General features: G+C 40.6%; 2 protein-coding genes across 2 annotated transcripts; both read left to right on the top strand.

Annotated features, from left to right (window-relative positions):
* The first annotated feature begins 271 nt into the window (after positions 1-271).
* slc30a5 (solute carrier family 30 member 5) lies at positions 272-8,353 on the top strand. The gene is made up of 16 exons (XM_077012042.1): positions 272-690; positions 864-986; positions 1,081-1,147; positions 1,448-1,533; positions 1,643-1,730; positions 1,810-1,897; positions 1,986-2,062; positions 2,203-2,373; positions 2,442-2,730; positions 3,029-3,237; positions 3,390-3,547; positions 3,688-3,817; positions 6,900-7,140; positions 7,480-7,706; positions 7,825-7,953; positions 8,121-8,353. Exons 1-16 carry the CDS (start codon positions 620-622, stop codon positions 8,289-8,291), a joined length of 2,325 nt encoding a protein of 774 aa, XP_076868157.1. The 5' UTR covers positions 272-619; the 3' UTR covers positions 8,292-8,353.
* Positions 8,354-9,412: 1,059 nt separating this feature from the next.
* On the top strand, positions 9,413-12,798 carry ccnb1 (cyclin B1). The gene is made up of 9 exons (XM_077012043.1): positions 9,413-9,572; positions 9,805-9,945; positions 10,050-10,142; positions 10,425-10,607; positions 10,692-10,850; positions 11,759-11,995; positions 12,087-12,227; positions 12,305-12,415; positions 12,502-12,798. The coding sequence occupies exons 1-9, from the start codon at positions 9,552-9,554 to the stop codon at positions 12,601-12,603; spliced, it is 1,188 nt and encodes a 395-aa protein (XP_076868158.1). The 5' UTR covers positions 9,413-9,551; the 3' UTR covers positions 12,604-12,798.
* Positions 12,799-25,448: the final 12,650 nt, after the last annotated feature.

Raw genomic sequence — 25,448 nt, 5'->3', positions numbered from 1 at the left:
TATATATATAAAATATATATACTCTATATATATGATAATTTCAAATATATATATATATATAAAATATTTATATATATTATATTTATATTATATATATATATATATATATATATATATATATATATATATATATATAATGTGTGTGTGTGTGTGCGTGCGTGCGTGCGTGTGTGTGTGTGTGTGTGTGTGTGTGTGTGTGTGTGTGTGTGTGTGTGTGTACGTACTTTTATTTTGAATGCTGGCGTATGCGGAAACGATCACATCCCTTTAAGTGACGCCATAGCTAGTATCATTTATTAATTCCTCGAGCTTAGGTTCTAACCGAGGAGAAAACTCTTGGTTTACATTTGTTTGTTTACTTTGAACAAACAAATAATGGGAATTCTGGTATTCACTGCTGCTCACAGTTTTACAGGGACAATAACAGAAGCTTAGGACCTTAAACTATTTGAATGTTTTAACTAGCTAGCGAAACTACGATGTTTTGCTTCAGTCAGTTCCCAGAGATAGGTTAGCTAGCAAGCTAACTTCTCATAGTCGTCATATTTAGTCAGAAAATTTAAATACCTGCACACTTTGCTTTGTATTGAATTGTTTACGTTCAGTCTCAACAGAAACAATGGATGACAAATACAGCAGTAATGTTATATCCGGTGGAAAGCTTGGACGCGTTGACGTACCAGATGCCAAGTAAGGTTTCCAGCTAGCTAACTTTCATCTTGTCACCATGTGATAAATTCCTTTGCTGTTTAATACGGCTATAAGCATATATGTAAGCAGACATTCAGAATATAAAATGAGAAATATGACTACTTGCTTGCCATCTGACAACACAATTTGTCTTTTTTTGTCTTTGATTTTAGGTTGACTAGATATGTCATATTACTGTTGGTCACCAAGCTCTTGAAGGCTGTAGGAATTTTTGAATCTTATGACCTCCTCAAGGTTGTACATATTGTACAGTTTCTTTTCATACTTAAGTTAGGGTAAGAACTGGAATTACACATACTTTGAAACGTCCTTGTGTTAAGAACTTTATTGCTCGTACTAATTAAGTTTTTTGTTCTTCTTCACGAACAGGTGTGCAGTGATTTTACTTTTTTTCCAAAAACCTTTCTCGTCAGGAAAGATGGTTGCCAGAACACAGGTATATTTTAGGTGTTTCAGATTTAAGAGCAGTTTTCCAGAGGTGTATAATCCAGGTTCAGAAATAGTTCTCACCAGGATTTTGCTCAGGCTTCCTGGATTGTGTTGATTCCACTAATTTTACCTGGATTGCACTAATTAGGAAATCTAGCAAGCTTGAGCAAAATCCTGGTGAGGACTTTTACTTTCTGATCCTGGATTATACACCTCTGCAGTTTTCTATATTCTCAGTCTTGTCAGGGAATTACAATTCCTATGCAAGATTATTTCAACCCATTTACACCAAGTGTTTTCCTTTTAGTGGATCAAAATCCTCAAACATGCTGTCATCAGTAGTGTAATCTCTCTGTTGGGGTTCTTTGGCCTTACACTCTGTGGACCATTGAGGTAAGGGAGAATGTCTTTAAATTCTGTATTTATAAATCTGTATACATTTTTGCATTTATCATGAAAAGAGAACTAAGCAAATTATTTAAATTTGTCTGTTTTTTAACAGGACATTGCTGTTATTTGAGCACAGTGATTTGGTAGTCATCTGTCTTCTTAGCGTTCTCTTCACCAACTCTGGTGGTGGACCCTCTAAGGTTGGGAATGTCTAAAAGAACCTTTTCAGTAACAATGTCAAAATGTTACACAATTTCATTGTGTGACGTTTTTTTGTAGACAAGAGGTGCCGCTTTCTTCATCATTGCAGTAGTTTGTCTGTTGCTTTTCGATAATGATGACCTCATGGCAAAGATGGCAGAACACCGTATCCTTTTTACATTTCTGTGATGTTGCCAGTGGATTTTCTTCTGTAGTTTTGCAAAGTTTCTACCTCTTAACTTTCTGACCTGCAGCTGAGGGTCACCATGATAGTGCTCTCATCCATGCATTATACACAGGGATCTCCTTTTTAGGTGTGGCTGACCATAAAGTAAGTCATGTATCTGCTAAATCATGGAACACTATCTTCTGCATGAATACATCTGAACAGCTGCAAAATGCAGACTCCTATTCCACCCAGAAAAATGGTATTGGAGGTTTATTTGTCTTTATGTCCAATATTTCCTTCAGGGTGGGGTGGTGCTGTTAGTTCTGGCCCTGTGTCTAAAGGTGGCCTTCCACATGCACTCTAGAAAGCTGTCAGTGGAGATTGGTGGAGCTAAGCGGCTATACGCTCTGTCCAACCTGGTCTCCTCTGTTGTGCTGCTGCCATGGGTCATTGTACTCTCTGCCACCACAGAGGTAAGGAACTCCAATTTTCTCTGCCTTAGACCATGGAGCCTCAATTGATAACCTCTGTGAACCCACAGAACAAGGTGGAGTCCTGGTCCAGCCTGGCACTGCCCTTTGCCCTGGTCGTATTTTCCATCATGATCCTGGACTTCTACGTGGAGTCCATCTGCATGGCAAAGCTGGAAATGCTACGCTGTGCCCGCTACGGCTCCACCTTCCTTTTCCTCAGTGGCCTGCTGCTGGCCAACTTCTGGACACACCCACTGACAGACCAGCTGCGCGCCATGAGCAAGCACGGCCAGCAGGCTGGCACAGAGCATGTGCTCTCCGGGGGAGTGTTAGTCAGTGCATGCTTCTTTGTCATGGGTGAGTCTTCCCTCATCCTTCCTCAGGACAGTGTGGAGTAACATGTACTCCATGTTGATATTTCCTTAAAGGTCCAAAAAGCATCTTTTTTTTTACCTGTAATCTTGTAGGCCAATTTAAGATTGAGAAGTATTATTTATATGTCCTTTGTCCCTTTGAATGTAAAATCACTGTGGATTTATTCACAAAATTAATATGAGGCTATTGTTTTGTTTTTTTTTCTCTTTTTTAAAGCAATTACAATTTTTGAATGTGATGTCTACTTGCATTTCTTTCCCCATTGCATATCATTCTGCAGCTGACGGTATACTGTCCTCTCCCTCGAAGAAGGGGCAGAAAGGCACACTGGTGGGCTACTCTCCCGAGGGCATGCCTCTCTATAGCCTAATGGGAGATGCACTGCAGCACAGCTCCCAGTCTCTACCGCGCTTCATCAAAGACTCGCTCAAGCAGATCCTGGAGGAGTACGACTCCCGCCAGATCTTCTACTTTCTCTGCCTTAACTTGGTGAGGGATTTATGGACACATTCCTATGTATGTGTTTCATGACTGTCAGTTTTTAAGAAGGTACAGTACTTTTTTTGAGTACTGAAATTAGTTACTCGAAATTGAGTACATTAGACGCAGTGTTTTTGATATCGTTTTTGCATTTTGACCAGGCCTTCACGTTTGTGGAGCTTTTCTATGGTGTGTGGACCAACAGCCTCGGTCTGATCTCAGATGGCTTCCACATGCTGTTCGACTGCTCTGCTCTGGTGCTGGGGCTCTTTGCTGCCCTCATGACCAGATGGAAAGCGACTAAAATATATTCTTATGGGTAGGATGTCACAGTGTGTGAGTAGTTAAGTTGTGGTGTTCTGGGTTTGTTTGTTTGTTTTTTGTAACTTAAGTGTGAGTTCTTTAGAGTACCATTTTAATGTTTACTGTTTTAATAAGTGTTTCTGGTTATCTTTTTAGGTATGGCCGTGTTGAGATCCTTTCGGGATTCATTAATGGCTTATTCCTAATGGTCATTGCCTTTTTTGTTTTTGTGGAGTCAGTCTCTCGACTTATTGACCCTCCCAACATTAACACAGTCATGCTAGCAGTAAGTACTTTTTTCTGGATTTTAGTGAATAATGATTTCCTATGGGTCCCAGTAAAGACCACAGAAGTATTGCAGTCATGCTTTTATCTATGCCATGCTTTTGTGCTTAATATGAGGTACTCTAAAGGTTGTCAATGAGCAGGAGCTCTAGACTAACTTTTTGCACTGGTTGCACTGGTGCGCCTAACTTTTTTTCTTAGGTGCACCAGCACAAAAGTTAGGTGCACCCAAATTTTCCAACTGCATCACATTTAACACTGCGGTTTTACCGGTTTCACTTTTTTTATTGCTGTCCATATAGACAATATTGACTTGTAAATAATTAACTAACAATTTGTCGCACGCGACATCATTGCTGTACGTCAGGTTTACGTTCAAGCCATTTTTCTTCTGAAGAATTATTTCTGACTTGAATTTAGTGAAGGGAAGTTCTTCTTTTGCAATATTGTATGCAACGTTAAACTTGATTATCATCTCTGCCTCATCTGATGATCTGTGTGCTGCTGCCTGCCGGTGAAAGGCAGAGGGGAGCAGTGTTAATTTGGACAGCAATTTTTGATTTAGTTTTAGTCTTAGTCTTTTGACTAAAATGTAATTTAGTTTTGGTCATAAGTTAGTCATTGGAGTTGTTTTTAGTTTTAGTTGACTAATTATCATTAGAATTTAGTTGACTAAAATATAAACAGTGTTGCGAATAACGCCGTTAAAAATAACGGCGTTAGGTAACAGCGTCATTTTGTTAGTAACGGGATAATATAATTAATTACTTGTCCTGTCGTTACAACGCCGTTGACGTTACTGGTCATTAAAAGCGGTGCGTTACTATATATTGATATACTAACAGTAATGCGAGCGGACCGCTGCCCAGACTAGTGAGAAGTAACAGATCTCGATAGATCACGGTTCTCGGTGTAACACCTATTTAACTTAACAAGTCAGTAAGCGATTGTCTAAGGCAGCGTTATGGTAGCCAATCAGAGCCAGTGTTTTTACACGCGCGCCGAAGCACACGACACAAACGGAGAGGAGACAGAAATGGCGAGTCAGGAGCAAGACGAAGAAAAATGAGCATTTTCAAGGTGGCAATATAAACATTATTTAAGTTCCTGAATGTCTACCAGACTGGGTATTTGAATTATTTAATTAAAAATAGAGGTTGTATTGTTAAGTTTACTTCTGTTGTGAACAAACAGTTGTCTCAGGTTGAGAGAATTTAATTTTATTTGATAGATGTAAATGCACTTTATATAGTGTAACTGTTTACTATTTTTATTTTTTTTTACAAAGATTTGGGATATTAAAGGATTTTATCCTGCACTGGTCTGTGGATGTGCAATAAATATCAAAAGTTAAACACCTTTCTGATCTACTCATTTCAACTCACTGTAAAAACTGCTTTTTCAAAAAAAATCCTTATTCATTGGCATATAACTTTTTTTAACTGTAACGCAAATAGTTACTTTCTCTGGTAACGAGTTACTTTTATTATAGAGTAATTCAGTTACTAACTCAGTTACTTTTTTGAACAAGTAGTGAGTAACTATAACTAATTACTTTTTTAAAGTAACGTTCCCAACACTGAATATAAATGGTCATTATATACACTTGCACAAAATGAAATTTATTAACCAGTTACAGAATATTATCGTTTGTATGTGCAATATATACAAAAACAGATTTCCAAACAACTTTATTGACCTGAACTTAGTTATTGAGCATAACAATAACAAAACATTGAAGACCAGTAGGCCTGCTCTACCTGAAAAAACATGGAGTTTGTTATGAACAATACATATTACATTTTATATAAAACAGTGTGCCGTAAAAACAGCAATGCCATAGCCTGCAGATGTCATTTCATTTGTCGTATTTTTCCCGATGTCGTCGTCCCACATGGTTTACACACCGACTTGTTTTTCCTCAAAGTCAAAGGAGAAATGTGTCCATATATCACCTCTTATCTTTCTCCCTGCTGACATTGTCGAGTTAACTTCGAGTTGAATTTCATGAGTGACCACAGTTCACAGGCTGGTATGGTCTTCCCGGGTTCTGAGCGATGTGAAGACGTTAGTTCTGATTGGATGGTTACCCGGTTTGTCCCGCCTCTCCGTGTACGCTAAAGTAGTTATGGTTGGATCTCTTCTATTCTTATCCCTACCTTTCTCAAAATAAATCAGGTCTGATTGGATGTTGTCTCTGGCCAATATTTTTGTCTCGTTTTTATTTGTTGACGGAAATGTCCATTAATTTAGTCATCGTTTTTATCCCTTCGTATAGTTTTTATTTAGTTTTCGTCATGAAAAAAAGGTTCGTTGACAAACTGACAATTTATTCGTCAACGAAATTAACACTGGTCTGTTGTTGAACCACAGGGACCACAGAGACTTTTTCCCGTCGAACAGCTAGTTGCACCGGTGCGATCTCAGATTTTTTTTTGTCGCACCATTGAGAAATTAGGTCGCACGTGCGACCTAATGTTCCAAATTCGATGTTCTATTCTATATAGTATTTGTATTATTTGATCAGTTTAGTTATGATTGAGTTGAAAAAGAGATTTGTTATATGGTATGCTAACATTTCTGTGCACTGAACTGACATTCATATTTCTTTTAATTTTTCCCCCACTTTTTCTTCAATTTTGCCAATCGAGCTTCTTTTTGGCTTCCAGATGCCAGTTAGCTAATGTTAAGTTAGCCAGAGCATGTAGAATAGGCAACTATGCAGTTAACTAAGTATCTTGGTCTGCTATTGATTGACCTATGATCGATTTGTCCCTTCTGTTCATGGCTTGCTCTGGCAAGCTGTACAAGCTGATTTGATCTACTAGCACACAGTTCAAAATGTGTTTAATTTATTTTTTTATTTTTGTTGGTTTTCGAAAACCCAATTTTCATACCACAGAGAAACTCTTTTAGATTTCTGACAGGGCTGCATGACATGAGACTTCAGTGATCTATTATGACTTTGCTTCCCAAAAGCATTTCATGAATGTTACTGTAATCTGATTTATTGAAGGATTGTAAAAATTATCAGGAGAATCTGAAATCAAGTCTTTCTAAGTATTATTTTTATTCACACGCAGCCTGTGTCTGTGGGTGGACTCCTTGTCAACCTGGTGGGCATCTGTGCCTTTAGCCATGCCCACTCCCATGGAGCCTCAAGAGATGGCTGCTCCAGCCATGAACATGGTCATTCTCACCATGGTCATGGGACTGGGGAGCATGGCCACTCCCACAGCCACTCCCATGGAGGACATGGAAACTCCCATGGCCATGGACACTCCCACAACCCTGGAGGAAGAGGCATGAATGCTAATATGAGAGGTACTTACATTTTTTTTATGCTTAATACTGTTGTAAATAAAATAAAATTGAGGCTATGCATGATGATGATTCAAGCAAGGATTAGATACTTTGACCATTATTGTCTTATTTTGGTGACTTTTGTCCAAATCGGTTAAATTAAATAATTATAAGTCTACAGAAAGAAACTTGTAGATCAGAATCAAGTCCTGAATAGTTAACAAGTAAAGGAAGTACTGCATTTTCCAGTTTAAAAATGATGATACTTCAATCAAAATCTCTTCAACACAACCTGCATCTTTAAATTCGTTGATGTCAATGGAGTGTATTGGCACTAATATTTTCTCTGAATGGTTCCAGGAGTCTTTTTGCATGTGTTGGCTGATACAATGGGCAGTGTTGGAGTCATCATATCCACAGTGCTCATCAGTCAGTTTGGCTGGCTGATTGCAGACCCCATATGCTCCCTGTTCATCGCCGCACTCATCTTCCTCAGTGTCATTCCCTTGCTGAAGGATGCTTGTGAAGTCCTTTTGCTGAGGACCCCCCCTGAGCATGAGAAAAACCTCAACATTGCCCTTGAAAAGGTATAAACTGAGTAGTAGGCAATTAAAAGTATTAAATGATTTTGGCCTATTTTTAAAACTATATACTTGTTTTTCAAAGCTCACAGTAAGGACAACAAAAATTTTATTTGAATCTCAGGTACAGAAAATAGAAGGTGTCTTGTCTTACCGTGACCCACACTTCTGGAGGCATTCTGCCAGCGTTATTGCTGGGACCATTCACCTACAGATCATGTCTGATGTTGTGGAGCAGCGAATTATACATCAGGTCAAACAGCAACACTTCATAGCACATCTTCACACTAGAACTTGTATTGCTCAAAAACCAAGGGAACATTTATCACGAATTTATCTTGTACAAGAAATTGGTGATTGGTGTGTACTATAAAACTTAACAAAGCATACATTTCTTAAATCTTGGGTTTTTGATAACAGGTGACTGCAGTGCTGAAGGATGCAGGAATAAATAACCTAACGGTGCAGGTGGAGAAGGAGGCCTATTTCCAGCACATGTCTGGCCTCAGTACAGGATTTCACGATGTCCTGGCAATGACACAGCAGATGGATTCCATGAAATACTACAAAGATGGCACATGTATCATGTAACCAGTTGTGTAAAAATGTAAATGGTTTTCATTAAATAAAAATAATTTTAGTTGTCATTTTAATTGGCTCAAGACCTTTTCACTGTGTAAAATTTGCTTGGTAATGAAGTGCCAGCAGGCTTCTGTATTCAGTCACCTAAAACCTGTTCATCCTGTCCATCAGTCATGGTCATTTTTGTGAATTACTCATGATTCCAAAATTTTTGAACTTTAGAAAAGTGGAAAATTCTGTTTATTTGCTGTAATCATGTAGGTATTAGGTGAGTTATTCAAAGAAAAATCCCTGTATTAACAATTTGCAATTTGTCTTATGCAAAGTACTGTTTTCCCGTACTGGACTGGTTAGGAGAAACGGGATCTGAGACTTATACACATATGCCAAGACATTAGGGATTATATAAACTTCCCCTCCTGTTGTCTGTGCTTGCTATAACAAAAGAAAAACTACATCACATTGCAGGTTTTTCATTGTGATTGCGAACTAAGCACTCTCCTCTGGTGTTTAATTTAATTAAATCTACTGTATCTCCAGAATGCTCAACAATGAGAATTGGTCTTCAATTGTAAACTAGACTTTTAAGCCCACATGTTTTCTCTGGGATTTACCTCAGGAAATTAGTTGTTTCAAGATCCAACCATTAGCTACTTTTAGCTTCTTACTGAATGCTAGGAGTCTAGTACTGTGTATCCAAAAACGATTATTATTAGCCAAACTTCAGGTGACTTTGGTGGCTTGCTGACCAATTTCTACAATTGTCCAACTGCACTTTTTTTCTTAATTGGTATGTGAAGAGAAAATTGCATCACATTTCATGTAGGTTGTTGGGTTGCAATAGCTTATGTTTTAATTGCCATGGCCTTACTTATAAACATGTCGACTGGCGCCACACATTTGTGGCAAGTCTATTTTCGGTGAACTCAGCCGGAAACTAATAGACTCCGGTACATTAGGTGGCGATGGAAACCACCGAGACTGTCATTTGTACTGCTAGATGATAAACGAAGAAAATGTTTAACCAAAGAGCACCAGTAGTGGTATCATGTGGCTTTCAGTTGTCATAGGAACGCATTATCATCAGGTGTAGTTGCACCAATCAGATTGTGCGAATTTTAGAACGCAGCGAATCACATTCGAAAGAGCGACGATTTAAACCAGAGGAAAAAGCCGAGTTGATCAGCGACGATTTAAACCAGAGGAAAGAGCCGAGTTGATCAGCAATAACATTTTGTGCCTGGACCTCAGAGCGACACGAGTTTTGAAATGGCTCTTCGAATCACAAGGGTGAGTGTATAGTTAGCTTTTAAATATTATGTTGTTTCGTTAAGGAGGTCGTATGCATGCGCTGTTTCATTTAGAATTGATTTTTACTAGTTAGCTAGGTTGGGAGAGTAGGTTCTTTTCTGCTTTCCTCCTGAACTATTGCGTTAATAGTTGTCTAGCTATCTAGTTAGACATCATGGTTGGAGTAATGCTGCAGTATAAGCATAAGTTAACTCCTCGTTTGTCATTTCAGAGCACTCGCCTGCCCAGTAGTGAAAATCAGGACGTTGTTACTGTGAAAGCGGTCGTTGCAAACAAACCTGGGCTAAGGCCTAGGGCTGCACTTGGCGAGATCGGCAACGCCGTATTGCCACGACAGCCCCTGAGGAAAAAGGTAAACTAATGTTTAATGTCCACTCCCCTCCTCCTTATTACAATTTTATCGTGACGCGTAACATTTGTGTAGAATGTGAACTAGCTAACAGATCGCTCAAACAGGATTTGAAGACCGCACCCGTGGTACTCGAGAACAAGACTCATGAGAAAGTTCAGCGAGCGAAGGAGGTGGCCAAAGTTGAAAATGGGGTTCAGGTGAGATGGAGTACTAACTAAAGTTGTCTTGGCTTGGTTAAATATAATGCGATAGTCTCTGGTTGTTTACGTCGCTGCAACGTCGAACTTCCGAGTATTATTAGACTTTAATTCAAATTTATGTACCCTATTTTGTCAATTGTGATTTTTACACCGCATTCGAAATTTGTCCTCCGCTTTTAATTTTAATTGGAGGTCAATGTGAGGCGCTGGTTCTTTGAAACGACGATGGGACTCGCGCATAAATCGACAGGTTAACTTTTTATTTCTTCCCCTATTAAGACTTTGTCAGAGCCTTCATCTCCCGTGCCTATGGAAACGTCTGGTTGTGCATCAGACGATTTGTGTCAGGCTTTCTCCGACGTGCTGCTTAATATCAAAGATGTGGATGCTGACGATTATGACAATCCCATGCTCTGCAGTGAATATGTAAAGGACATCTACAAATATCTCCGGCAACTTGAGGTTGGGTGTCTTGTATTCATTTATTTAGTCTTGCTTAAACTCTTACTCTTACTCGTTTTGAACGACTTGACTTTTTGTATGTAGACTGATCAGGCTGTCAGGCCAAGGTATCTGGAAGGAAGGGAGGTCACTGGGAACATGCGTGCCATCCTTATCGACTGGCTTGTTCAGGTCCAAATCAAGTTTAGGCTTCTGCAGGAGACCATGTACATGACCGTTGCAATCATCGACCGCTTTCTTCAAGTAAGTTGCTTCAGACAATGAGTTTCACTATTTCCTGCTTCCAGTACAGGGGTGTCCAAACTTTTTAGTGAAGGCCAGAATTGGTGAGATGGGGACCGAACATTACACCCACCCCCACCCTCGAATGCCGGGCTGATAGTATACACTGCCATCTTCTGGAGAAATATAAAATGAGCCAGTTCTGAAATCCTGCACATTTCCCGGTGCTTTATGCAGGCCTGAGTTTTCAGGCGCCACGCCAGAATTCCGGGGGGGGGGGGATCCGTCAAATCATTATAATGAACCCCACACACGCACATGCTATCTGTTTTGAGGCCGAAATATGATCCTCTCACTGGCTCATCAGTGCTGGATGGATGACTGCGGTGTCACTTGATTGACTTGCGGGTCATCCCGCCTTCTGATTTTCGGCCATTATGTAAAAAAGCTACCTCCCTCCTGCCTTAAGTCCAGTTTGTTTTGGTTGGTTTGTTTTCAACTTGATGGGTCGTGCTGAAGACATTGATGCTCCGATTCAATGCGGTCCGCTTATCTTTATTTTGATGATTTTCTAATTTTATCAAGGTTTTTTTTTTTTTTTTTTTGAAGCCGGTACAGGTGGTCAGACAATCTGAATGTTTTCGGTGCTGCCATTTCTCGCAACTCGCCGTTATTTTTCTTTGCTTAACTTTGTTTAGTGGGGTGAAGCACCGTTTCCATGATTTGTTCTTTCTAGTGTTGAAACTGAAGTGCAACAGAGTTGAGCTCAAGCTGCTTGTGTGGACTGGCTGTAGTTTGGACACCCCTGTTTCAGTATAACGTGCAGGTCCTTTGAAAGTGGATGCATGAACTAGGTGTTCACTTGGTTCAGCCATTGTTGGAAACGTGTCATTATCATGTATTTACAATAGGTAGTGTCTTGCTTACAGGATCATCCAGTTCCTAAAAAGCAGCTCCAGCTGGTGGGTGTGACGGCAATGTTTATTGCCTCAAAGTATGAAGAGATGTACCCACCAGAAATAGCAGATTTTGCCTTCGTCACGGATCGTGCTTACACTACTGCTGAGATCCGAAAGATGGAGATGGACATCCTGCGAGTCCTAAACTTCGGCTTTGGCAGGCCTCTGCCTTTGCAGTTTCTCCGGAGAGCCTCAAAAATTGGAGAGGTACAAAGTACTTCATTTCTTAAATGCAAGTTGTTGAATTGCACCTTGAGTCTGGATATCTGCCAAGACTGAACAAATGCTTCCTTTGTAGGTTACGGCAGAGCACCACACCTTGGCCAAGTACCTTGTTGAGCTCACTATGGTGGACTACGACATGGTGCACTTTCCTCCATCTCAGGTTGCCAGTGCTGCCTTTGCCCTCATGCTAAAGGTCTTCAATTGTGGTGAATGGGTGAGTTAGTTCTTTTCCATCTGAAGCTTGTCTCTTTTGTGGGATGCCACTTATTGCCTTTGCCTGGTTCTGTGCAGAACCTCACACTCCAGTATTACATGGGATACACTGAGGACAGCCTCATTCCAGTGATGCAGCACATAGCAAAAAATGTTGTCAAAGTCAATGAGGGACACTCGAAGCATCTGGTGAGTCAGGATTTATTTGGTATGACACTTCATAAATTACTGGCTAATGAAACAAATGGCTTTAATCAACATGTGATCTTTTGCAGGCGGTTAGGAACAAGTACTCCAGTCAGAAACAAATGAGGATTGCATCCATCTCTCAGCTCAAGTCGACACTGATCAAGGACCTTGCCACACAAATTTTGTAGCAGGATTTCAAGAGACTCTGGCACCATGTGCTGACTTTTGTAAAATGTGTAACTTAATTGCATGCTTTTAATTTGTCTTTTTTTGGAAGGTTTGCCTTTTCATGGTTTGCATTATACACTGCCATAGCCTGAATGTTGGGCAAATGTAATCACACCTCCCTGATTTTATTTCCAATAAACCTTTTAATAGTCTTAGTGCTGGCTAGAGGAGTTTTACTATGAAGCATTCATGCAATAGAAAACTAAATGAGCAATTCACCAAGCAGAACTCTTAAGGAACATCAGGGTAGTCTTCCTGGCACTAGGAACCTGATGAATCCTTTTGTCATGTACTAAACCACCATGCAAAATAAGCTGCTTGTGAGGTAGTTTGTGGCTCATTGACCCCTCCCCCATTTGGCTTGAGCATTTTGTAAGCTCGTCACCCAGGCTGTGACCCCACCCCACTGCCTTATGTGATTTCTGGAGTATGACTAATGTGTAGAGTACTGCAGAGGGAGCAAAGGCTGTTTTACCATGGACTTTCCAGCAGATGTCGCTATTGTAATTTTCAATTTTCCGTTCATGTTTTACTGGTCTTGCTCATCCTTTTCCTGCACAATCTAACATGGTGTGTTTTCTGGAAGACATCTTTAAGAAGGGGTGTGTGTAGAACTTCACAAAGCAAGTCTGGTCAGAATTGTTTTACAGAAGTCTTGGCCTAGACATCTCATGAACAGCCCAAACTGATGGTGCAAAGGCTTTCATGAAACAAATTTGCCAGTCGGAGAAGCGGAACCCATTCTTTTGCATCATATTGAGAATAGCCTACTGAAAGTTCAACCAGAGGTGAACATGCTTTTTTTTTTTTTTTTTTTTAAATAAGTAACTAATTGCTTACGTTGAGCGTTCAATTTGCTTTTGAATTATTTGATATTGTATTGTCATTGTTTTCAGAATACCAACATTTGTCATTTATAGACTTGGGATAACTTGCATTAAATGAGCCTGCTTCACAATACTTTGAGTCATGCTGTTCTCCATGGTAATCCCCTAATTACAGCCGATGGACTGCTAGTGAGGTAGAATGCTTGTTTTGAGCTAACCAGAGCAAGGCACAGCATGGTCTGGGAAATTCCTTTTGGTCATTAAAACACAAATTTTATGCCATTTAGGGGGTGATTAATTGATGTGAAGCAAATGTCAGCTGTTTGTTCTGACTTCTAAGTAGCTAATAAAAGACATTGTGGAATTTCTATTAATTTCTGTTCTTGTGACTGCTTCAATCTATCTTTAACAAGATCATTCTGCAGTAGCATATAACAGCTTTCAAGCTAGAATAATGCTACTTCATGGAACAAATTCATTAAAGGTTTAAAGACAAAAGCACCTACACTTTTTCAATATGGAGTTCAGCATCTTACAACCATCAAATGCTGACCGTTCAGAGAGAATATCCATCAGCAACTGCAGGGCTCTCCTTCCTTCTGAATTCTAAGATGTGCGATTCTCCCTCTTTATCTTTCTGCTGACTCTATGAAGATTGTGCTGCTGAGAACCCATTCCTGCAGGCTGAAGTCACAGCTGGCTAGTGAGATCGCTTTACAACTTAGATTTCCAGAAGAATGGGGCAAGTGCTCACTGCACATATGGCTAACTTTGCTCTCAGCACAGCATGGTGTTCAATCTCTCCTGGATGGCAGTTGGCTCTGCTAGTGGTGGGATGACTAACAGAGCATAGTGTGTCTACTTTTAAAGATGCCAGAACATCAAGTGGCACAGCTGGCTTCGAGGTGACACATCCCAGCTTACTTGATCGAGTCCTCCAGAATTGTCTAAAACTAGGGAAAAGGACCCATTGCCTTTGCATTGGTAAGTCCGGATAAATCAAATTGCCACTCAAGCCAGAAGAACCTATTCCTCCCAAGACCTGTGTCTTTGCATCTCGGGTAGCCCAGGTCGGCGCCATCTGAGCATCTGCGGACCACTGAGGAGGGCAACTGGCAACTGAACCGAACTGGAGCATAAATAAACACAAAGGCATTCATTTTCAGAATTTATAGGTTTTCAAATAAAAGTCCAATGTGCCTCCTGAACTTTAAAGAGCTCTGCAGCTCCCATGAAGGGAAATAAAGATTGCTATTGTGGCCTAGACACTGGGTTCCGTTTCAGCCAGGTGTGAATGGGCAATGGGGCTTTCAGTTCAGTGTGTGTGTGAACGCATGTGTGGGAGTGCAGAAAAATACCTCTCATGGTCACTTGGTCAGGAATGGTAACATCCCTTCTGAAATCTGAGCTCTGTTCAGGAAAAGGCTCAAAATAGTTACAGATAAGAGTGAGATACAGGATTTTTACAGTGAAGGCAATGATATAATATAAATCAAAAGAAAGTATTTTTTTAGTAAGATTGTGTTCAGTATGAAATGAACACTATACGATCTATCTATACGATCTCATGTTTTGATTTTAAGCATGGGTTAATGTCATTTAGGGCATGATCATGATGTAAAAATTTCCCATTGATGTTACAATTTCTCAATATCACATAGTTTGATGCTGTAAATTAATCTCAATGTGGAGTTTTCCCTGACATATAATTTCTAAACATAAATGATTCAAAGCATTTTTGGTATTATCATAATCTCAATTAAGAGGAGGAACTAGAACTGGAGATGAGCACTAATTCAGTTCAAATATGTCTGCTTAACTTCATTTTCCACAAGGTCTCATTTCCCAGTGTCCTGTGCACACAGGGCATATTGATTACATTTAGTCAATAGTAGCCAGTTTCCTCCACTCTTATCCTAATGCACTTATGGAAAAGGTCCCTGCCTAAACGACTGTCCAGGTCCATAGTGTGCAGTGTGCTGGGCTCCTTAATTATTTAGGAGTCCTCCACCATCCCAGACCTCCATTAATGATGTCACCCAACCCTGCGGAGCCAGATGCTTTTCCATGGGACAGCAGGATGGAGTCTGGGGTGTGTGTTGCTCGACATGACCTCCCACTCCCTATGTTTGGAGAAACGTTTTTCAAATCCACAGAAAAACTGAGGGGAGGGCAAGATGCAGAACTAGGGCAGATAAAAGTGAAACTATCTGAAATGCCTCACAAACATTTACTGTGTACTCAGTTAGAATGGCATACAGCATGAGAGGTTACTGAATAAATGTGACATAGTAATGCCATCCTTTCAGAAACCACAAGGGTAACAGACATATTTAGTTTGTTTTTGGTTTTGAAAAAGTGGTCAGAGTTCTACATTTTTAAACTATATTGAAAATGTTTGCTATTACAATTTCAATTTTCAACTATTTCTCATGAAACTCAAAGTGTTCCTGGAGCACTGAACTCCATCTGTAAGCATATTCCCACTGGTCTTCTGCACTGCCCTTACCAATGGGAAGTTAGCTGAAAGTGTACTGCTTGGACACGCCATGGAAAATCAACATGCTGACACTCTTCTGTAGATCCAAAAAACGGTGGTTGGTGAGCCAAGCGCTCTTGCTGCTGAACTGAAGGCCTCTGCATAGCTGGAAAGACATTCAGCTTTTATATTATTAGCCTGAGCTCACATCCAAGCTTTTAGTGTTTCTAAGCCGTTGGGAAATCCTGGAACCCTTTTGAGGTATTTGGTTTTATGAGTTAGCCATCATGTGTGGAGTGAATTCAGGATGGGTGTGTGTGGGGGAGAGTGATAGTGTGTTTGTGAGAAATATTTACAACTGTTTTAATGTGAATCCATCAGCTTCTTTGCTTTTAAAATGTCTAATCTGAATCCCATGGATGAAAACCTTAAAATGTAGTCATCAGTACTGATCAGCTTCAACTTAACTACAACTAATCCAGTGGTTCCCAAACTTTTTCTGCCGTGCCCCCCTTTAGTAGATAAGAATATTTTTGTGCCCCCCCTACACCCCCCCCCCCCCCCCCCCCCTCATATTGACTAGGGATGCACCGATTCACGTTTTTCACTTCTGATACCGATTCAGATATCTGAGGCTTCGTATCGGCCGATACTGATCCGATACCCAGTGGCGGACTTAGCAATTTGGGGGCTCAAGGCGAAATTAGGTAGGGGGCCCATCAACATTAATATGCGAAAAATAAGTCAGCTAATCAGGGGGCCCCTACAGTGGGCTGCAGTGGGAGGGGCCCAAGGCAGTTGCCTAGCCATGCCTCTATGCAAAGACCGCCTCTGCCGATACCGATCTGATAGAGTAAAACTGTGCTGAATCGACTTAAAGCATTTTTTTTTAAACACAGACATACTGAATTACAAGTATATTGAAAACTCTGCACCAGTATAGCACACTTAAACACACATAAAACATGTAAAAACAACACAACTTGCATTTGTTCAGTCAGTGCAATTATGAATATAACATTGAATGTAAAATAAATAATACCAAAGAACCTGAAACTTACAAAAAAATAGGTTCACAACTTTGGTCAAACGTGAAAAAATAAACTGCAAGAAACCTTTTAAATGGTTCAAGAATTCTAAATATAATTTAAAATAAATAAGGAGATGAAATAAGAGAAACAGCAATACATATGCGGCTAGTTTGCAAGCGCAGACATCACGCAGAGCACAAAGCATGTAACGGCCAGAAATATGTGTACTGTCTCTTTAAGGGAGCGAGTTGAGCGCGCGTATGGAATATTGTTTTTTAGCTTTCTGTCGTAGACCGAGTCAGACCACTGCTCTTTATTTTATTTCTGTAAGTAACGCATTAAATGAGCTTTGGACAACTCACCAGTTCATGTATGAACAGTGAAGTATTGCTGGAGCCCAGGTTTATTTTGGTCAACCAGCAAATCAACGGAATAAGTGGAATACCACCAGCGCGAGTATTAGGTTGAACTAACTCCGAAAAGCAAGCAATACAAGCATAGAATTAGACTGAATAGATCTGTTTTTATGGATCGGTCACATTGTCCCCGATACCCGATCTAGAATTTTTTCAGATATTAATATCGGAATCGGTGCATCCCTAATTGACACATGTGCACGTTTTACTTTCAAGCTCCGCGCCCCCCCTGCAATAGCTCCGCGCCCCACCTAGGGGGCGCGCCCCCCACTTTGGGAACCACTGAACTAATCTGATTTTTCTTAACTGTGTCTATTTGAACTGATCTTTCCAAATATCCCAATCCAAACGAAGAGAGTAAAATGGTAAATTGAGTAAAATAAGTAGAGTGAACACCAACAAGCAAGTTTTTCATTGAGTGTACTCTAACCAAATGTTATATAGACCAATTACATGTCATACACACATATAATTGTCTGTGCTGTTGCTTAATGGATTTTGATTGGTTCCCTATCCCCCAGCACTTTTGTATAAGGCTGAAATACTGTTACACCAACATAAAAAAGATTGGATTTCATCCAAATGCATGTACAATATCTCATTTAGTTCAGCTTCAGAAAACAAGAGAAATCTTTCATGTATTTAATATTAATATTGCAAAAGTATTGTTCTGTTTGCTTTTGCATTTATTCAGTGTGAGACTCAGTGGGGAACTGTCAGGGCCCTCTACGCCCTCTCAGAGGGCCTAAAAATATTCTTAAAACATAAATATATATAATATAATTTACCCAATTTTATTTTATCTACTTACAGTTTGACAATCAACATCTAAACAATTACAAAAATATAAGCCAATAAATTATTCAACCGTGTCTATTCAATCTGTGTTGGAAGGAGGGGTTAAGTTAAGTGGAAGCCTGTTAGCCTGTGTCTCCCTCTATCAGGACTGTGATGCCTCTGCAGAATGTTGGTGATTGGTGGGCCCGCTGTTCGTTTACAGAGGGCCAGGCAGTTATAATTCAGCGTAATACCAGTTTCAAATGACAGCAAAATTGACCAATCATATCTTCCCTCTTAGTGGGCGGGCTTAACTGTATGATCATTTCCGCCCGCTGTGGCGACGCTAGCTGTCGTTAGCGTACCACTGCTAGCTAGTTTCGATTCAGTCCTTTGATGCCCTCGTGCGCGTTGTTTACATATTACGCGAGGAACACGGAGCTGTGGAACCTTATTTTGCTTAAGAAGTTATCTAGTACAGATGTTATTGTTTATTGCTTTTCTAAAGCTGTACTGTCATTTTTTTCTTTATTGCAGTTAATTAGGAGAGGAAACAAATTTTTTTTCGGGGGTGGGGGGAGGGGGTGGGAGCGGGCCCAGGTTTAATGGTAAAGGTTCGCTACTGGTGAGACTTGGTATATCCAAGCACACTTACAAAAGTTATGACAAATGTCACAGTAAATAGCATATCACAGGCAGTTATGGCCTGGTGTTAGGGAACTGGTCTTGTGACTGGAGGGTCGTGGGTTCGATTCCCAGACTTGAGGCCATGACTGAGGTGCCCTAGAGCAAGGCACCTAACCCCAATTGCTTGCCAGACTAGGGCTGCCCATCGCTCTGGGCACGTGTGCACCACAGCACCCTAGTAATAGTGTGTGTATGTGGGTGTGTGTGTATGTTCTAACTGCACAGATGGGTAAAAAGCGGAGGACAAATTTAGATTGCAGTGAAAAATATCAATTGGCAAAATATGGCACATTTACATTTTACATATTCTGATATGGCTAAGTTGGGCAGTGAAGATATGTATTCACTTTTATTGTCAGTGACATTCAACATAAAACTTTCCTACATTTTGTTTTTATTTCCTGTGAAGTAGGGCATTTGGATTTAAAGGGACAGAGGTGGTACACAAGAATAAAACAGCTTCCAGATGTCTGATTTTCCCCTTTAAACTGTAATTATTTTGAAGAATGCAGGTTCCCTTGCCAATGCAATTTGCAAGTATTTAAAATCCACTGGTGTTTATCTATATATTCAAGCTTTTTGCTGTACAAGCAGTCCTGTTAGGAATTATCGGGTTCTCCAAAATTACAGATTGTTTTGGTTTTCTTTTTGAAGATTAATAGCACTGCTCAATTAATACACTCAAATATCTAGATGAACGCTAGATTGCAGCAATTTGTTTTGAGGTTACAGCAAATCAATTCAAGTATGTCTACTGAATCGAACACCTAACTTGTAGTCTTTAATGCATAAAATTCATTTCCTAACACAATGGGTCCTGACATTTATCTGCAAAACTGATTAAATTGTTAATTAATTGATCCTATGGCACCAGTTTATTGCAATTATATTTTCATTTTCTTGTTTTTATGTATTGTTACTTTATGAGACTAAACACATAGAGGGACATTAATTTAATCTGCTTCAATCACTTTTGGTGTGGCAGAAATTCCCTACTGCAGCAGTTGTTATTTTGATAAGCAAGTGCAAAGCCATTCTCTGTGGTAATTTAATTTATAGGACATTCCAAGGTTAATGTTACTGAAATACTCTTACTCCATTGTCATTAGTATGGATTCATTCCATTACACATTCAAGACGTCTGTACTGATACTTGGCCACAGGACTAGAATACAGCTGAAGAAAAGAGCAAACAAGGTTATGGGTTTTAAAGTTTACTGGGTTTAAGGTTTACTGGTTTTTAAGTCGTCAGCCCACATTCAAATCACGGATGTGTGTATAGATATGTTACCAACCGTTAATTGGTTTGTAGTGGTAATGGCCTCAAACTGCATTCAAAATTTTCCCAACCACACTTTCAAAAACACCTTCATTTTTGGCACACGCCTCAGTGGTATATTTCACTTTAGTACTCAACTGTAACATATTAACTAGATTTTCCATGATTCAGTTCATAGAGTAATTTCTGCCCCTAGAATTTGTGTGCCATTTCTGAAACACAGTCCCTTTCTAAGCAGGGACAGATTTTTTTAATTACTATTCATGGAGACCTTAATTGTTGCATAAGTAAAGTGAACAAACAGTAAAGTGAACACTGACAGAAGCAGTATGTCTGTGCTGGGCACTTCTCAGAATTAGGAGCAATATGATGATATTTCTTTATAAATTTTCAAAGCAAGGTCTCGTCTACTTTTATGCACATTCATTTCATATTTGTATACCTACACAGAGAGCGGAAGAGAAAGTTTGATGCCCTTAATTAATGGAGAAGTTAAGAACCTAACTTTTCCCCCACTGTTCTCTAGCTATAAATATTCACTTATACACTTTGAGCACGGACATGTCAAGAATGGTTCTTCCGACAGCCATGTGGAGGTCATTAAAGTCAAAGTCAAATTTATTTATATAGCGCTTTTTACAACACATGTTGTCACAAAGCAGCTTTACAATCGTATGGGTCCAGATCCCTAATGAGCAAGCCAAAGGCGACAGTGGCAAGGAAAAACTCCCCATGATGGTGAGGATTAGGAAGAAACTTCGGGAGGACCAAGACTCAAAAGGGAACCCGTCCTCCATTGGGAAGCCTGTTAGCACAAGTCCATGGTGTGCAGGGTGGTTCTACAGTTCTAAAGTAATAGTTAAGGTTCTTGTTCCCCGGCCAAGTAGTCACAGTCCCTTCGGTGCAGATGGTGAGCTTCATTACACAACCAAATTCAGACAACTATTCCCCAGTAACTGCAGTGATGATTGCAGCCTATGAAAGGATCATTCAGAAACACTACCACGGCCATCTGGTAGGGGACAGTAAAAAGAATGCATATCACTGCAAACTAGCATAACCCCTTGCCTCTAAATGTCTAAATCAGGGCTATCCAAACTTTTTTCACTGAAGGCCACATACATAAAAGGAGGGGCTGGGCCACTTATTAGAAATTAGATATATAGCCTTAACTTTAGTGTATTAAAGTTAGAAAAATCTATTAAAAGTGTTCAAATATTTTATGTTGTTGAATATAATTCAATAAATGGATCTTTATTGATTTATTTAAAAAAACTTTGGTAGCATAGGAAGTTTTTCCTTGCCACTGTCGCCTTTGGCTTGCTCATTAGTGATCTGGACCCATACGATTGTAAAGCTACATGTGTTGTGAAAAGCGCTATATAAATAAATTTGACTTTGACTTTAGCTTTTTCTCAGAACAGCAGCCTCAGGTTTCTTCTTAAAAGATTTACAGTTGGCCTACAGAGAAAAAACAATAAAGGGGGAAATGCGACGGGTACATTTTAAGCTCATTATTTAAGTTATTAACATTCATTTGAAACGGTTATCAACATTAACAGACTGAATTGGACTCAACAGGAGTGCATATAATTTTAGTAAATTATTCTGGTGCTCTATGTATGTAAATCGGCCCATCCAGCTGCGGTGCTGATCCGAAGCCACTTGTGCCGTCATACATTATACCAGAGGCAATTGCTCCAAGACTGCAAGGGAAGCTCAGCTTCCGCTAAACTGAGAAAATAAGTGATCAAATATATACTCTTGTGCATAGGTGTGCAGACATAGACATCAGGTGCTAAAGCACCACCAACTCTGCCCTTTAAAAACATTTTTTATTATAACATTTTACTGAGGTCGGTTTGAATTGATCTTTTGAAACCTGAGCGATTAAAAACAATGCCCTGAAATGAGCCACCACCTCGCACACCCGACCTCTCTCTTCCTTTGTCACACCAGATGCGCTGCAGCAGCAGTTCAGTTCAGCGAGTGGAAGGAAAGGTTCTTGTTCCTAAAATTGGCAAAATTTTGAACATGGCAATAAATCCGGAAAATTCCTTGCTAATCAGTCAAAGCTTAATAAGGAAAAAACAACTATCTCTTCTATTAAGAACTCAACAGGTAGCATTATTCATGACCCACAACAAATAAATAAAGCTTTTAAAGAGTTTTATAAAGCTTTATATACATCACAGATTAGTCCATCTGATTCAGCTATTGAAGAATTTATTAATAATATAAATCTCCCAAAACTGGAAAACGAACAAGTTGATGCACTGGATTCACCACTTGCTCTGCCCGAATTACATGAAGCCCTACAGCAGCTACCAAATAACAAAGCTCCAGGACCAGATGGATTTCCGGTAGAATTCTACAAAGAATTATGGTCGGTGCTAGAACCAACCTTTTTTAAAATGGTAAATCAAATTCAAAATGATCACGTACTGTCCCCAGACATGAATTCTGCTAACATTAGCGTACTTCTAAAGCCAGGCAAAGACCCTACACTTCCTTCCAGCTATCGCCCCATTTCACTCATAAATGTAGATCTTAAAATGATTTGCAAAGCACTTGCCAGAAGATTAGAGAAAATCACCCCACTTATAATACATCCAGACCAAACAGGTTTTATCAAGGGTAGACAATCGGCCAACAATGTGGCGAACTACTAACACATCATGTATAAACCAGTTAAAATAAGTGGGGGGTCGCTGTTCCCCCGCTACACACTCCCACTACACCACTGGGGGGGATGCATCCCCCCTGTTAAAATAAGTGGGGGGTCGGCGTCCCCCCGCTTCTCCCCCCTACACCCCTGATCAAAACCCTACATAGCTCTCCTAATGCACGTGTTAGGACGAACGATATCACCTCACAAAGCTTCACTCTGCAGAAGGGTACCAGGCAGGGCTGCCCACTATCTATCTTCTATCTTAAATCTACCCAAAGTCAATTATTTATTCTCACTAATCCCAAATAAACCCTCTGCCGCTTGGTTTAAATTTTTAGACTCAAACATCTCAAAATTCCTATGGAAAAACAAGCCTTCAAGAATAAGTCTGAAAACCTTGCAAAAGCCAAAACTCAATGGTGGCTTAGAACTACCAAATTTTTATCAATATTTCTTAGCCAATATATTACAGTACATTTTAAAATGGAACAAATACGACTTAATAGACAGCCCATGGTTGGACCTAGAACAAGCATTCTGTGGGAAATTAAAACTCTCAGACCTCCCTTACATTAGCCCTAATATTAAGCGTCAGGACTGTTTTAAAAGCCTCAGTATAAATACTTCACTGACAGCCTGGTGGGAATTCCTTAAATTAACTCGGTCTCCACTCATCCCATGCAAACTAACACCCATTCGGAACAATCCAGACATCTGTCAGAACAAGAAAGTATTACATTTCACATCATGGCATGATAAGGGAATAAAAAATTTAGAACATATTATTAAAAATGAAAACTTTGTCACATTTCAGGAACTTATATCAGAGTATGGTATAAATAACAGTAGATTTCTTGAATATCAACAATTAAAATCCATCATTCAACAGAGATTTAACTGCAATCAACTGAATTTAGAAATATCAGTGTGACGCGTTGTGGAGGAGGCAGACACAACGACGATCGTAGTGGAACATATAATTTATTAGGACACAAAACGGAAAGCCCAGCACAGACAGTGTAAGCACTGCTCACACAGGCATGAACTTTAGACAAAGACGAGCACACGACACTGCGCGAACGCACATTAAATAGGTGATTTTACACAGACCCACGTGACCTCGAGACAAGGCACAGGTGTAACTAACGAACACGCTCACAGACAACCCACACCCACGGAAGTACAAACATGGACATAACGACACGCAGACAACGTAACGGCACGCCCACAGGGAAGGGTCCGGAGCTGCTCCGTAACAGAACCCCCCACCAGGGGCTCGCTACTCCCGGAGCGTCCCGCGCAGCTGGAAAGCCCCGAACCAACACCGACGGGCAGGTCCGGAGCCGCCGGGATCACGAGCCTCCGAGAGCAGTCACCCCCGATGGCGGCAACCGCCGCGAACAGCCCTAGCACACCCTCCCTGGGAAGACAGGGGAGAAAACATTAAACACGGGCACAAGCACAAACATGCACACAGGAACATGAAACACGAGGCACGAACGGGAAAAGGAAATTAGGGAGACACACGGGGATAGACAAACATATAGGGACTGGCAGCCATGGCGTAGCTCCGGCTGCTTGCCACGGTGCAAGCGGAGGCGCGGTCCCTCCTGGGGGCGCAGACGCAGCGGGCGGTACAGGCGGCGGAGTCCCTCCGTTCTTAGGGTTGCGACTCCGCGCGCGCGTTGCGCTGCTCGGGACTCCCACTGGCCGTGCTCCCGGTGGTCTCCCTCGGGTAGCTTCAACGTAACGGCACGCCCACAGGGAAGGGTCCGGAGCTGTTCCGTAACAATCAGCATGGGCAGGGCCGGAGTGGGACACATTTTCAGCCCGGGAGTTTCATGTCCAAATCCGGCCCAAAATTATTTTTCCCTCCCAATCGGCCCAAACTAGAGACTGACATGAGCCGGCCCATCGGGAATCCTCCCGAATCTCCCGATTAGCCACTCCGGCTCTGAGCATGGGTAACTGAATTTTTAAATCTAGATACTCCTACATTATTATCAAAACTGTATAAATTATTGTTAAAATTTGATGATTCAATATCCCTTCCAATAGCCAAATGGGAACGAGATCTATCTATTAATCCAGATCAACATTTTTGGACAGACGTATGCACAAATATTTTCAAAATAAGTAAAAGCCCCAACTTACAACTTATACAATACAAAGTCCTTCATAGAACACATTATACAGGACAAAGGATGTTCCAAATGGGCCTAGCACAGTCAAACATATGCACCCACTGTACAGGCAATGTAATTGATCACTTGATCACTTGTGTCGGGGCGTCGGATCTGGGCCTTGGGGCTCTGAGGTGCCTGGCTGGTGGGGGTGGGGCGGAGGCTGTCGGGGGTATCTGGGGCGGGCTGGGGGCGCAGGGTTCCAGGCTCAGACCAGCTTGTCTTCATTCCTGTGGATGTCTGCTGTCGTTTGATGTGCGATTGGTATGGCTGTGGGTGCTTACATAGGTGTGTTGTATATATGGGACAAGGTGTGTGGGTGTATATGTGTGTGAGATATATATAAGAGATCAATGTGTGTGGGTGTATACGTATGCGAAAGAGAATATGTGTTTAGGTGTATGTGGATGTCCAGACCGGCTGTTCTCTGTGGTGGGGGCGGTGGGGATCTGGGC

Source organism: Brachyhypopomus gauderio, chromosome 7, assembly GCF_052324685.1.
Source record: "Brachyhypopomus gauderio isolate BG-103 chromosome 7, BGAUD_0.2, whole genome shotgun sequence".
In the NCBI taxonomy this organism is placed as follows: Eukaryota; Metazoa; Chordata; class Actinopteri; order Gymnotiformes; family Hypopomidae; genus Brachyhypopomus; species Brachyhypopomus gauderio.
The sequence above is the reverse complement of the archived record's forward strand: the minus strand, read 5'-3'. Positions and strand labels throughout refer to the sequence as shown.